Source organism: Clupea harengus, chromosome 3, assembly GCF_900700415.2.
Source record: "Clupea harengus chromosome 3, Ch_v2.0.2, whole genome shotgun sequence".
NCBI lineage: Eukaryota > Metazoa > Chordata > Actinopteri > Clupeiformes > Clupeidae > Clupea > Clupea harengus.
Window position 1 is genome coordinate 13,620,043 of NC_045154.1, and position 15,369 is coordinate 13,635,411.

At 44.4% G+C, this 15,369-nt stretch overlaps 1 protein-coding gene across 6 annotated transcripts in view; it reads right to left on the minus strand.

The window, feature by feature from the left end:
- The window catches only part of myrf (myelin regulatory factor), a 52,017-nt gene extending 50,681 nt beyond the window's left edge, over positions 1 to 1,336 (minus strand). For 5 of the 6 annotated variants that reach the window (XM_031564638.2, XM_031564637.2, XM_031564636.2 and 2 more), the window contains exon 1: positions 733 to 1,335. In XM_031564638.2, coding sequence (XP_031420498.1) covers positions 733 to 778 — 46 coding nt within the window. In that variant the 5' untranslated portion in view covers positions 779 to 1,335. Of the gene's footprint in view, positions 1 to 732 lie in introns of all 6 variants that reach the window. The other variant, XM_031564633.2, reaches the window with a different exon arrangement.
- Positions 1,337 to 15,369: the final 14,033 nt, after the last annotated feature.

Sequence of the window (15,369 nt, forward strand, 5' to 3'; positions counted from 1 at the left end):
GTGTGTGTGTGTGTGTGTGTGTGTGTGTGTGTGTGTGTGTGTGTGGTTAGTGTGTGTGCAGCCCCTGCCCAAACTTTCCCAACTCTACTTTTTCCCATGATGCTGTGTGCCCCTATGCAGAAGCTTCTGGAGAGCATCATCTGCCTCATTTCAGCAAGGGTGACAGAAGGGGGGAGCAGAGGAGGGAGGGAGAGGGAGAGAGAGAGGTGGGGGGGGAAGAGCTCCCCAAAATCCCCAGTGAGTCAGAGTGACCCACCTCCTCCTCCTCCTCCTCCTCCTCCTCGTTCTCCTCATCCATCTCTCTGTCTGTCACAGACTCTGTGACCTGACATCCCATCTGTTCAGACAAATGTGTTGCATAAACTTCATCAAAATACAGACAGACCGAAAGACAGAAAGAAAGAAACAAGCAAACAAACAAACAAAGAAGGAAAGCAAGAAGGAAAGAAAGAAATTGAAAATATGACAACTGAATTATCATTTCACCTAAGAATAGTATAGATCTTGTAATCGTATCTTGATTAATACATTAGGGTGAAGGTGTTGACAGATCTGGTTCATACTGTTGTTTTCACACATTCTAGTAAAACTGTAATTGAAATGGCAAAGGATTAAACTCCAAAAGGAGGAACACAGTAGGCTACTTACAGGGAAAAAACACAGTATGCTGTAGCCAGTATAGGCTTACGTTAAAACCCACATTACTTAAACGTAGAGAGATAAAGATCCTACCTTCGAAGAATCTCTGTAAGGCTTCCGTTTCATCAACCACGTCCATCCTAGCAGGTCCCACTTAAAACCTCCATCAACGACTCCCCCCAGTCAGACGCGGCTGTGGGGTCCGCCAGAGTATCACAGGTTCATCCCGGCACCAAATTATTAACATATATTATTCACATACGAATCCACCTCGTAACTACGGAGTCTCACCCTTTTAAAACAGCTGAGTCTATTGGAAAACTAACAACTCTGTGTAAATTACTCCGAACTCAACGATTTTGAAAGTGAGGCGGTCACTCTCCAACTGGCTAGAGCGTGCGTTAGTTTCTTTTAAACCAGGCAGGTCTATTCAGGTAGTCTTCCGATAACCCGAAGTGGCTTTAAATGAGCATTCATTGTTCCGAGGAAAACTCTCTGACCAGCCACAAAATTACTCTCTCTGTTAATCCCAATAATAATCCCATTTAATGTTTCGTTTCGCTACAATTAGTCGCGCAGCATTTTTTCATGCGCGCAGTGGTGGACTGGAGTAACTTTCGCGTCACATTCCGTGTGGTGGCTGTGCTCGCGCTCCCTCCCTCTGACGGAGCGCGCGGTCCCTCCTCGGGCGAGGCCAAAGCGGGGACATGTGTGCGCGAGGGATCATGTCAAAGACGACATCGTGAGAGGAGTGGACAGGCTTGGGAGCGCAGACAGGTGTTTTATCAGAATCAGAATCAGGTTTTATGGGCCAAGTAAGTTTGCACAAACAAGGAATTTGACTTGGTAAAGTGGCTCTCAATGTGCTTACACAAAATATACATTACAACACAATACAAAACAAACAGTGCAACGGTCTAAGAAGTTTAAGAAATATATACAAATAGAAATATATATTTGTGTTTATGAGGAAGATTTGTGTGCTTAATATACCGCGGTAATCTGAACATACACATGTATTTGCAACGGAAACCAGAAATAAAGGCACAGGCAGACAGAGATATAATCCAAGTTACACATTTCAATATGAAATTGATGAAAAGCGTGTGTACAGGTAGGTGTACGCGCCTGAACAAACACCCACACACACACACTGTGAATTACATTGCCATAGTTGCTGAGGTTAGTGCCCAAAAATTGATACGTGCTATACTCCACATTACAGCTTCAGGCATCCTGGTTAATAAGGATGTTTATATGTGCCATTTGGAATAAAACTATAGGACTATTTCCCCCCTGTGGGTATCACAGCTTAGTAGAAGATAAGAGGTGATCCATCTCATGGCCCAGTAGCTAAGCCCAACAACCCCCCCAGTACACCCTACACTGGGCCTGCTCATATCACCCCCCCAGTACCCCCTACACTGGGCCTGCTCATCTCATATCACCCCCCCTACCTACAACACCCCACCCCCACACCGCTGCACCCCCACGCCCTCATGAACAATACCACTGTGTGACCCTTCTCCCCCAAAGCCCCCCCCCCCCCCCCCCCCCCCCCCCCCCCCCCCCCCCAGTGTATGAGATGCTGTTTTGTTGTCTTGTCCATCACAGCTGGACCATCTCTCTCTCTCCCTCTCTTTATCTCTAACCCCCACCCCCCCTCTGTCTTCCTCGCTATCGTCTCTCTCCCTCTCTTCTCTGTGCGGGCCATGAACAACGGCTCCGTTCTGCGGGCCACAGAGTGGGGATTGTTAGGTAGGGCACAAGGCCATCGGGAGAGAGAGGGAGCCTGCCTGAACAATGGCACATCTGGCGGGGGCCATACACTTCATTTAGCTGTGTGTGTGTGTGTAGCCAATATATATGCTTCTGCACACACGTAAGCTGAGCTGCCAAACTGTTTCAGCTGTGTGTGTATGTCAGTCTGTGCGTGTGTGGGTGTGTAAGTCTATGCGTGTGTGTGTGTGTGGGGGGGGGGGGGGGGGGGGGGGGTTGGCATGTGTGTGCGCTGCTTGCATTTGCTTACCACCATGTGTGTATGCGCTTCCAGAGTCAGTGATGTACTGAATTTGTGCAATTATATATAAGGTATACTTTTCATTTAAAGGTATACTGTTACACTGAATTAGCTCTCTGCTATACGGAACTAGCTCTCTGCTATACGGAACTAGCGCTCTGCTATACTGAACTAGCTCTCTGTAGCTCTCTGCTATACTGAACTAGCTCTCTGCTATACGGAACTAGCTCTCTGCTATACTGAACTAGCTCTCTGCTATACGGAATTAGCTCTCTACTATACGGAACTAGCGCTCTGCTATACTGAACTAGCTCTCTGCTATACGGAATTAGCTCTCTGCTATACGGAACTAGCGCTCTGCAGGGGCGTGTCCAGACATTTTTTATAGGGGTGGCACCAGTGGGGCACTGACGTATGCAGGGGTGGCATGAAGTGTGAGCAGGAGCGCCTGCGCAGACATATACACTCACGTATGCCCAGGGGTGCAAACTCATCAGGGATGAAAAAGGTGACAACGATGCAAACCCCCTAGGAGGGTCCGGGGCATGCTCCCCGGGGGAATATATTTTATATATAAGAACATTTTGCACATTTTAAAGTGCAGTGCATCAATCTGGTGCACTTTGACAACAAAATTATGAGGCTAGATCTATGAATAACTTTGTTGTAAACAATTTTGTGCTCTGGTAACAGTTTCATCATAAACATTCCTGTGTTGAATGTTGCACGGGCACAGGCCAACCCAACCACCCACCCCAATACCCTCCCGACCACCCACTCCAGTCCACTTCACCAAAGCACATTACGTCACAGATCTCCATCAGGTATTAAGCAAAAAAAAAGGGCCAACTATAGGAACAGAAAATCAACAGAGGCTGCATCAGGCATGGCCTAGCTTCTCTGTGTTCTTGAAAAACTGTGACAGTGGGAACACATATTATTTTCCCTTTACATTACTCTTTGAGTCTAGCTTGTCAGGACAAGGCCCATTTGCACCTGACTCCTAGTTGAGCCACAGTAATGGCATCCTCCTAAAATTCTCTCATTCTAAAAACCAAACTGAAATAGGAGAGTGGTAAGTTTGTTCAGTTGCAGTGAAGCGCCCGGCAGTAGAAAACGGGTCATACACATACCTCATGAAAAGTAAAAAACAAATAATGATAAAATCAATATTAATATGTATCTACTGATCTTTACTTAAATTAATTTTTTTGTATGATTCCGATCATTTTTATAATCAAAATCGCTGAATTTGACCATGTGCTTTTCAAACAGAGGCGACTCGCGAGGTGAGGCAGCGACGAGCTGCGCCTCATCTCAGATTGTGCAATCCCTCACACACTGGGTTGAGCGCATGACTTTTGCTTTCTCATTGTTTGTCATCACTGAAATATTTGTAGACACTTTTATTATATGTCGTTTGTATCCATATAATAGGTAATGTAATGTAATGTATTTCACGTATGTGAAGAAGCTATTTAGTCTGGCTGATCTGTCATAAAACCACAGTGAAAAAGCACATAGGGGAGGCAAACCTAACCTCTGCCTCAATGAAGGGGGCGTGCGATAGCCTGGAAAATGGACTTCCAATCCAGTGAAGTGATAGATAAATACATAATGGGAGACCAATGCCAGAGCTAAAAGGTTTGCTTCAAACGACAGGACAGAAGATAACTTTAGCAGCTAAACTCCGGACCAAACTCGGCTGACGGCTATGTCTTTTAAGTCAATTTAAATTTTTCGGCGTTTTCAAAAGTTACAGAGAAAAAGACACTGTACTATCCGATAACACCGTTATTGTAACCAGCAAAAATAGTTGATGTGATTTGCGAGGCGTCTGTCAGCCAACTGTCTGACATTAGCACGTTAGCCTACGTTAGATAGTATAACGTTCTTGCAGCGTACCAACGTCACACGTTACCGTAAATGACTGGGCATATAGCCAATCATATTTTAAGATATTGGGGTGGCACTTCTGCTATACAGAATTAGCTCTCTGCTATACGGAATTAGCTCTTTGCTATACTGAACTAGCTCTCTGCTATACAAAACTAGTTCTGTGTGTGTTTCTATACTGAACTAGCTCTCTGCTATACGGAATTAGCTCTCTGCTATACTGAACTAGCTCTCTGCTCTACGGAACTAGTCCTGTGTGTGTTTCTATACTGAACTAGCTCTCTGCTATACTGAACTAGCGCTCTGCTATACTGAACTAGCTCTCTAGCTCTCTGCTATACTGAACTAGCTCTCTGCTATACTGAACTAGCTCTCTGCTATACTGAACTAGCGCTCTGCTATACTGAACTAGCTCTCTAGCTCTCTGCTATACTGAACTAGCTCTCTGCTATACGCTATACGGAACTAGCTCTCTGCTATACTGAACTAGCGCTCTGCTATACTGAACTAGCTCTCTGCTATACTGAACTAGCTCTCTGCTACTAGCGCTCTGCTATACGGAACTAGCTCTCTGCTATACTGAACTAGCGCTCTGCTATACGGAACTAGCTCTCAGCTATACGGAACCAGCGCTCTGCTATACTGAACTAGCGCTCTGCTATACTGAACTAGCTCTCTGCTATACTGAACTAGCTCTCTGCTATACTGAACTAGCTCTCTGCTATACGGAACTAGTGCTCTGCTATACTGAACTAGCGCTCTGCTATACTGAACTAGCTCTCTGCTATACTGAACTAGCTCTCTGTTATACTGAACTAGCTCTCTGCTATACTGAACTAGCTATACTGAACTAGCTCTCTGTTATACTGAACTAGCTCTCTGCTATACTGAACTAGCTCTCTGCTATACTGAACTAGCTCTCTGCTATACGGAATTAGCTCTCTACTATACGGAACTAGCGCTCTGCTATACTGAACTAGCTCTCTGCTATACGGAATTAGCTCTCTGCTATACGGAACTAGCGCTCTGCTATACAGAATTAGCTCTCTGCTATACGGAATTAGCTCTTTGCTATACTGAACTAGCTCTCTGCTCCACGGAACTAGTCCTGTGTGTGTTTCTATACTGAACTAGCTCTCTGCTATACTGAACTAGTGCTCTGCTATACTGAACTAGCTCTCTAGCTCTCTGCTATACTGAACTAGCTCTCTGCTATACTGAACTAGCTCTCTGCTATACGGAACTAGCTCTCTGCTATACTGAACTAGCTCTCTGCTATACGGAACTAGCGCTCTGCTATACTGAACTAGCGCTCTGCTATACTGAACTAGCTCTCTGCTATACTGAACTAGCTCTCTGTTATACTGAACTAGCTCTCTGCTATACTGAACTAGCTATACTGAACTAGCGCTCTACTATACTGAACTAGCTCTCTGTTATACTGAACTAGCTCTCTGCTATACTGAACTAGCTCTCTGTTATACTGAACTAGCTCTCTGCTATACTGAACTAGCTCTCTGCTATACGGAATTAGCTCTCTACTATACGGAACTAGCGCTCTGCTATACTGAACTAGCTCTCTGCTATACGGAATTAGCTCTCTGCTATACTGAACTAGCGCTCTGCTATACAGAATTAGCTCTCTGCTATACGGAATTAGCTCTTTGCTATACTGAACTAGCTCTCTGCTCCACGGAACTAGTCCTGTGTGTGTTTCTATACTGAACTAGCTCTCTGCTATACTGAACTAGTGCTCTGCTATACTGAACTAGCTCTCTAGCTCTCTGCTATACTGAACTAGCTCTCTGCTATACTGAACTAGCTCTCTGCTATACGGAACTAGCTCTCTGCTATACTGAACTAGCTCTCTGCTATACTGAACTAGCGCTCTGCTATACTGAACTAGCTCTCTAGCTCTCTGCTATACTGAACTAGCTCTCTGTATACGCTATACGAACTAGCTCTCTGCTATACTGAACTAGCGCTCTGCTATACTGAACTAGCTCTCTGCTATACTGAACTAGCTCTCTGCTACTAGCGCTCTGCTATACGGAACTAGCTCTCTGCTATCTGAACTAGCGCTCTGCTATACGGAACTAGCTCTCAGCTATAACGGAACCAGCGCTCTGCTATACTGAACTAGCGCTCTGCTATACTGAACTAGCTCTCTGCTATACTGAACTAGCTCTCTGCTATACTGAACTAGCTCTCTGCCTATACGGAACTAGCGCTCTGCTATACTGAACTAGCGCTCTGCTATACTGAACTAGCGCTCTGCTATACTGAACTAGCTCTCTGCTATACGGAACTAGTGCTCTGCTATACTGAACTAGCGCTCTGCTATACTGAACTAGCTCTCTGCTATACTGAACTAGCCTCTCTGTTATACTGAACTAGCTCTCTGCTATACTGAACTAGCTATACTGAACTAGCTCTCTGTTATACTGAACTAGCTCTCTGCTATACTGAACTAGCTCTCTGCTATACTGAACTAGCTCTCTGCTATACGGAATTAGCTCTCTACTATACGGAACTAGCGCTCTGCTATACTGAACTAGCTCTCTGCTATACGGAATTAGCTCTCTGCTATACGGAACTAGCGCTCTGCTATACAGAATTAGCTCTCTGCTATACGGAATTAGCTCTTTGCTATACTGAACTAGCTCTCTGCTCCACGGAACTAGTCCTGTGTGTGTTTCTATACTGAACTAGCTCTCTGCTATACTGAACTAGTGCTCTGCTATACTGAACTAGCTCTCTAGCTCTCTGCTATACTGAACTAGCTCTCTGCTATACTGAACTAGCTCTCTGCTATACGGAACTAGCTCTCTGCTATACTGAACTAGCTCTCTGCTATACGGAAACTAGCGCTCTGCTATACTGAACTAGCGCTCTGCTATACTGAACTAGCTCTCTGCTATACTGAACTAGCTCTCTGTTATACTGAACTAGCTCTCTGCTATACTGAACTAGCTATACTGAACTAGCGCTCTACTATACTGAACTAGCTCTCTGTTATACTGAACTAGCTCTCTGCTATACTGAACTAGCTCTCTGTTATACTGAACTAGCTCTCTGCTATACTGAACTAGCTCTCTGCTATACGGAATTAGCTCTCTACTATACGGAACTAGCGCTCTGCTATACTGAACTAGCTCTCTGCTATACGGAATTAGCTCTCTGCTATACTGAACTAGCGCTCTGCTATACAGAATTAGCTCTCTGCTATACGGAATTAGCTCTTTGCTATACTGAACTAGCTCTCTGCTCCACGGAACTAGTCCTGTGTGTGTTTCTATACTGAACTAGCTCTCTGCTATACTGAACTAGTGCTCTGCTATACTGAACTAGCTCTCTAGCTCTCTGCTATACTGAACTAGCTCTCTGCTATACTGAACTAGCTCTCTGCTATACGGAACTAGCTCTCTGCTATACTGAACTAGCTCTCTGCTATACTGAACTAGCGCTCTGCTATACTGAACTAGCTCTCTAGCTCTCTGCTATACTGAACTAGCTCTCTGCTATACGCTATACGGAACTAGCTCTCTGCTATACTGAACTAGCGCTCTGCTATACTGAACTAGCTCTCTGCTATACTGAACTAGCTCTCTGCTACTAGCGCTCTGCTATACGGAACTAGCTCTCTGCTATACTGAACTAGCGCTCTGCTATACGGAACTAGCTCTCAGCTATACGGAACCAGCGCTCTGCTATACTGAACTAGCGCTCTGCTATACTGAACTAGCTCTCTGCTATACTGAACTAGCTCTCTGCTATACTGAACTAGCTCTCTGCTATACGGAACTAGCGCTCTGCTATACTGAACTAGCGCTCTGCTATACTGAACTAGCGCTCTGCTATACTGAACTAGCTCTCTGTTATACTGAACTAGCTCTCTGCTATACTGAACTAGCTATACTGAACTAGCTCTCTGCTATACTGAACTAGCTCTCTGTTATACTGAACTAGCTCTCTGCTATACTGAACTAGCTCTCTGTTATACTGAACTAGCTCTCTGCTATACTGAACTAGCTCTCTGCTATACTGAACTAGCTTTAGCTCTCTGCTATACGGAACTAGCTCTCTGCTATACTGAACTAGCGCTCTGCTATACTGAACTAGCTCTCTGCTATACTGAACTAGCTCTCTGCTACTAGCGCTCTGCTATACGGAACTAGCTCTCTGCTATACTGAACTAGCGCTCTGCTATACGGAACTAGCTCTCAGCTATACGGAACCAGCGCTCTGCTATACTGAACTAGCGCTCTGCTATACTGAACTAGCTCTCTGCTATACTGAACTAGCTCTCTGCTATACGGAACTAGCGCTCTGCTATACTGAACTAGCTCTCTGTTATACTGAACTAGCTCTCTGCTATACTGAACTAGCTATACTGAACTAGCGCTCTACTATACTGAACTAGCTCTCTGTTATACTGAACTAGCTCTCTGCTATACTGAACTAGCTCTCTGCTATACTGAACTAGCTCTCTGCTATACTGAACTAGCGCTCTGCTATACTGAACTAGCTCTCTAGCTCTCTGCTATACTGAACTAGCTCTCTGCTATACGCTATACGGAACTAGCTCTCTGCTATACTGAACTAGCGCTCTGCTATACTGAACTAGCTCTCTAGCTCTCTGCTATACTGAACTAGCTCTCTGCTATACGCTATACGGAACTAGCTCTCTGCTATACTGAACTAGCGCTCTGCTATACTGAACTAGCTCTCTGCAATACTGAACTAGCTCTCTGCTACTAGCGCTCTGCTATACGGAACTAGCTCTCTGCTATACTGAACTAGCGCTCTGCTATACGGAACTAGCTCTCAGCTATACGGAACCAGCGCTCTGCTATACTGAACTAGCGCTCTGCTATACTGAACTAGCTCTCTGCTATACTGAACTAGCTCTCTGCTATACTGAACTAGCTCTCTGCTATACGGAACTAGCGCTCTGCTATACTGAACTAGCGCTCTGCTATACTGAACTAGCTCTCTGCTATACTGAACTAGCTCTCTGTTATACTGAACTAGCTCTCTGCTATACTGAACTAGCTATACTGAACTAGCGCTCTACTATACTGAACTAGCTCTCTGTTATACTGAACTAGCTCTCTGCTATACTGAACTAGCTCTCTGTTATACTGAACTAGCTCTCTGCTATACTGAACTAGCTCTCTGCTATACTGAACTAGCTCTCTGCTATACGGAATTAGCTCTCTACTATACGGAACTAGCGCTCTGCTATACTGAACTAGCTCTCTGCTATACGGAATTAGCTCTCTGCTATACGGAACTAGCGCTCTGCTATACAGAATTAGCTCTCTGCTATACGGAATTAGCTCTTTGCTATACTGAACTAGCTCTCTGCTCCACGGAACTAGTCCTGTGTGTGTTTCTATTCTGAACTAGCTCTCTGCTATACTGAACTAGTGCTCTGCTATACTGAACTAGCTCTCTAGCTCTCTGCTATACTGAACTAGCTCTCTGCTATACTGAACTAGCTCTCTGCTATACGGAACTAGCTCTCTGCTATACTGAACTAGCTCTCTGCTATACGGAACTAGCGCTCTGCTATACTGAACTAGCGCTCTGCTATACTGAACTAGCTCTCTGCTATACTGAACTAGCTCTCTGTTATACTGAACTAGCTCTCTGCTATACTGAACTAGCTATACTGAACTAGCGCTCTACTATACTGAACTAGCTCTCTGTTATACTGAACTAGCTCTCTGCTATACTGAACTAGCTCTCTGTTATACTGAACTAGCTCTCTGCTATACTGAACTAGCTCTCTGCTATACGGAATTAGCTCTCTACTATACGGAACTAGCGCTCTGCTATACTGAACTAGCTCTCTGCTATACGGAATTAGCTCTCTGCTATACGGAACTAGCGCTCTGCTATACAGAATTAGCTCTCTGCTATACGGAATTAGCTCTTTGCTATACTGAACTAGCTCTCTGCTCCACGGAACTAGTCCTGTGTGTGTTTCTATACTGAACTAGCTCTCTGCTATACTGAACTAGTGCTCTGCTATACTGAACTAGCTCTCTAGCTCTCTGCTATACTGAACTAGCTCTCTGCTATACGGAACTAGCTCTCTGCTATACTGAACTAGCTCTCTGCTATACTGAACTAGCGCTCTGCTATACTGAACTAGCTCTCTAGCTCTCTGCTATACTGAACTAGCTCTCTGCTATACGCTATACGGAACTAGCTCTCTGCTATACTGAACTAGCGCTCTGCTATACTGAACTAGCTCTCTGCTACTAGCGCTCTGCTATACGGAACTAGCTCTCTGCTATACTGAACTAGCGCTCTGCTATACGGAACTAGCTCTCAGCTATACGGAACCAGCGCTCTGCTATACTGAACTAGCGCTCTGCTATACTGAACTAGCTCTCTGCTATACTGAACTAGCTCTCTGCTATACGGAACTAGCGCTCTGCTATACTGAACTAGCGCTCTGCTATACTGAACTAGCGCTCTGCTATACTGAACTAGCTCTCTGCTATACTGAACTAGCTCTCTGTTATACTGAACTAGCTCTCTGCTATACTGAACTAGCTATACTGAACTAGCTCTCTGTTATACTGAACTAGCTCTCTGCTATACTGAACTAGCTCTCTGTTATACTGAACTAGCTCTCTGCTATACTGAACTAGCTCTCTGCTATACTGAACTAGCTTTAGCTCTCTGCTATACGGAACTAGCTCTCTGCTATACTGAACTAGCGCTCTGCTATACTGAACTAGCTCTCTGCTACTAGCGCTCTGCTATACGGAACTAGCTCTCTGCTATACTGAACTAGCGCTCTGCTATACGGAACTAGCTCTCAGCTATACGGAACCAGCGCTCTGCTATACTGAACTAGCGCTCTGCTATACTGAACTAGCTCTCTGCTATACTGAACTAGCTCTCTGCTATACTGAACTAGCTCTCTGCTATACGGAACTAGCGCTCTGCTATACTGAACTAGCGCTCTGCTATACTGAACTAGCTCTCTGCTATACTGAACTAGCTCTCTGTTATACTGAACTAGCTCTCTGCTATACTGAACTAGCTATACTGAACTAGCGCTCTACTATACTGAACTAGCTCTCTGTTATACTGAACTAGCTCTCTGCTATACTGAACTAGCTCTCTGTTATACTTAACTAGCTCTCTGCTATACTGAACTAGCTCTCTGCTATACTGAACTAGCTCTCTGCTATACGGAATTAGCTCTCTACTATACGGAACTAGCGCTCTGCTATACTGAACTAGCTCTCTGCTATACGGAATTAGCTCTCTGCTATACGGAACTAGCGCTCTGCTATACAGAATTAGCTCTCTGCTATACGGAATTAGCTCTTTGCTATACTGAACTAGCTCTCTGCTCCACGGAACTAGTCCTGTGTGTGTTTCTATACTGAACTAGCTCTCTGCTATACGGAATTAGCTCTCTGCTATACTGAACTAGCTCTCTGCTCCACGGAACTAGTCCTGTGTGTGTTTCTATACTGAACTAGCTCTCTGCTATACTGAACTAGTGCTCTGCTATACTGAACTAGCTCTCTAGCTCTCTGCTATACTGAACTAGCTCTCTGCTATACTGAACTAGCTCTCTGCTATACGGAACTAGCTCTCTGCTATACTGAACTAGCTCTCTGCTATACTGAACTAGCGCTCTGCTATACTGAACTAGCTCTCTAGCTCTCTGCTATACTGAACTAGCTCTCTGCTATACGCTATACGGAACTAGCTCTCTGCTATACTGAACTAGCGCTCTGCTATACTGAACTAGCTCTCTGCTATACTGAACTAGCTCTCTGCTACTAGCGCTCTGCTATACGGAACTAGCTCTCTGCTATACTGAACTAGCGCTCTGCTATACGGAACTAGCTCTCAGCTATACGGAACCAGCGCTCTGCTATACTGAACTAGCGCTCTGCTATACTGAACTAGCTCTCTGCTATACTGAACTAGCTCTCTGCTATACGGAACTAGCGCTCTGCTATACTGAACTAGCGCTCTGCTATACTGAACTAGCGCTCTGCTATACTGAACTAGCTCTCTGCTATACTGAACTAGCTCTCGTTTATACTGAACTAGCTCTCTGCTATACTGAACTAGCTATACTGAACTAGCTCTCTGCTATACTGAACTAGCTCTCTGCTATACTGAACTAGCTCTCTGTTATACTGAACTAGCTCTCTGCTATACTGAACTAGCTCTCTGTTATACTGAACTAGCTCTCTGCTATACTGAACTAGCTCTCTGCTATACTGAACTAGCTTTAGCTCTCTGCTATACTGAACTAGCTCTCTGCTATACTGAACTAGCTCTCTAGCTCTCTGCTATACTGAACTAGCTCTCTGCTATACTGAACTAGCTCTCTGCTATACTGAACTAGCGCTCTGCTATACCGAACTAGCTCTCTAGCTCTCTGCTATACTGAACTAGCTCTCTGCTATACTGAACTAGCGCTCTGCTATACTGAACTAGCTCTCTGCTATACGGAACTATCGCTCTGCTATACTGAACTAGCTCTCTGCTATACTGAACTAGCGCTCTGCTACACTGAACTAGCTCTCTGCTATACGGAACTAGCTCTCTGCTATACTGAACTAGCTCTCTGCTATACTGAACTAGCGCTCTGCTATACGGAACTAGCTCTCTGCTATACTGAACTAGCTCTCTGCTACACTGAACTAGCTCTCTGCTAGTCTGCTATACGGAACTAGCTCTCTGCTATACTGAACTAGCTCTCTGCTATACTGAACTAGCTCTCTGCTACTAGCTCTCTGCTATACTGAACTAGCGCTCTGCTGTACTGAACTAGCTCTCTGCTATACGGAACTAGCGCTCTGCTATACGGAACTAGCGCTCTGCTATACGGAACTAGCTCTCTAGCTCTCTGCTATACTGAACTAGCTCTCTGCTATACTGAACTAGCTCTCTGCTATACGGAACTAGCGCTCTGCTATACTGAACTAGCTCTCTGCTATACTGAACTAGCTCTCTGCTATACTGAACTAGCTCTCTGCTATACTGAACTAGCGCTCTGCTATACTGAACTAGCTCTCTGCTATACTGAACTAGCTTTCTGCTATACTGAACTAGCTCTCTGCTATACGGAACTAGCTATACGGAACTAGTTCTCTGCTATACTGAACTATAGCTCTCTGCTATACTGAACTAGCTCTCTGCTATACGGAACTAGCTCTCTGCTATACTGAACTAGCGCTCTGCTATACACACATCATCATTGTTTATTCAGGGAGAATTGACTGAGCACAGGGCTCTTTTGCAGCAATGCCCTGATTGAGGCTTCATAGTACAGAAGAACAATAAATAAATAAACCATAACAAAACAAAACAGACAAAATAAATTAAAAAAAACACATTAAACAACTCAGAAATTAAGTATAAAAAAAAAAAACTACGGAACTAGCGCTCTGCTATATATACTGTATTCACTACTCATGCGTTTGCCTAATACAACGAGTGGAACAGTGTAGTGCACCCTTTTTTCTTTTTCAGGAGAGTAAACCCATGTACCTCATCACATATTGAACATAATCTGTCCTTTCTCTAATCTTTTGGTATGCATTTTGAAAGATCTTTCACACACATATGTTTAGACATGTATCATTGACTGATTGACTGAGTTGCGGACACCACGAGCCAGATGCACTCAGATACTGTGTCCTTTAGGCTAATAGTTGTCAGAGTAAGAGAACATGTACAGCAAGTGATTGATATATAGATGTGATAGTCTGATCCATCACAATCCCCTCATTGTGTTTGTTTGTGTATCAGCAGAGACCCACAACTGCCCACACACACACACACACATACTAAAACACACATAGACAGTAGTCACACTGGCAAACCTCTCTGTCTATCTGTCTCTCTCTTTCTCTCTTACACACACACACACACACGCACACACAGAGAGAGACACACAGTCCAATACAAATATGCATCTGTCTAAGGGCCACATTAACAATGAGGATGTGTTTGCCTTAACAAGAGAGGGCAAGAGAAAAAGTGGTGGGTGGGGGTCTGAGAGACGACAAAGAGAGAGAGAGAAAGTGAAAGAGAAGAGAGAGAGAGAGAGAGAGTGAAAGTCAAGAGAGGGAGAGAGAGAGAGAGGAGAGCAATCTCATCATGTGGCTTGCCCCCCCCCCCTTGCAATGAGCAGGTGTGTTTCCTCATGTCCAGAGCACATCCCTGATAAATCAGCCCTGTACCACATACCAACTAATTAGCACCAGTGCAAGAGAATGTTTCTGTGTGTGTGAGTGTGTGTGTGTTTGTGCGTACGTGTGTGTGTGTGTGTGTGTGTGTGTGTGTGTGTCTGTGTGTGTGTGTGTGTTTGTGCGTGTTTGAGAGTGTGTCCAAACATGGGTAGGTGGGTGAATGTGTCTGTGTGTGTTTTGTGTGAGTATGTATACACTATACATGGTGTTATTGTCTGGGGGGAAACTCTTTATCTATGTCAAAAAGAGTGACAACTCATCATCCCTAGAAAAACAAATAATATTACGTTATTATCACAGGAAAAGGCTGTAAATAGAATATTCAAAGCTTTTGGAGCTTCTATAGTTTTAGACATTGATCAAGTACTTAAAGTTATCCCAGATCTGTTAGTGATCAAGATAGGTTCCCTATTGTCTGAAGTTTGAAAGGAAAGCTAATACAGACACAAGTTCCGTGTTCTAATACAGACACAAGTTCCGTGTTACAAGAAAGCAATATCTGTTTCACATGTGTAGTTGTTTATTCTGAAAAGAACTGGAGGCTTTGTTCTGCATTTTGTGTGT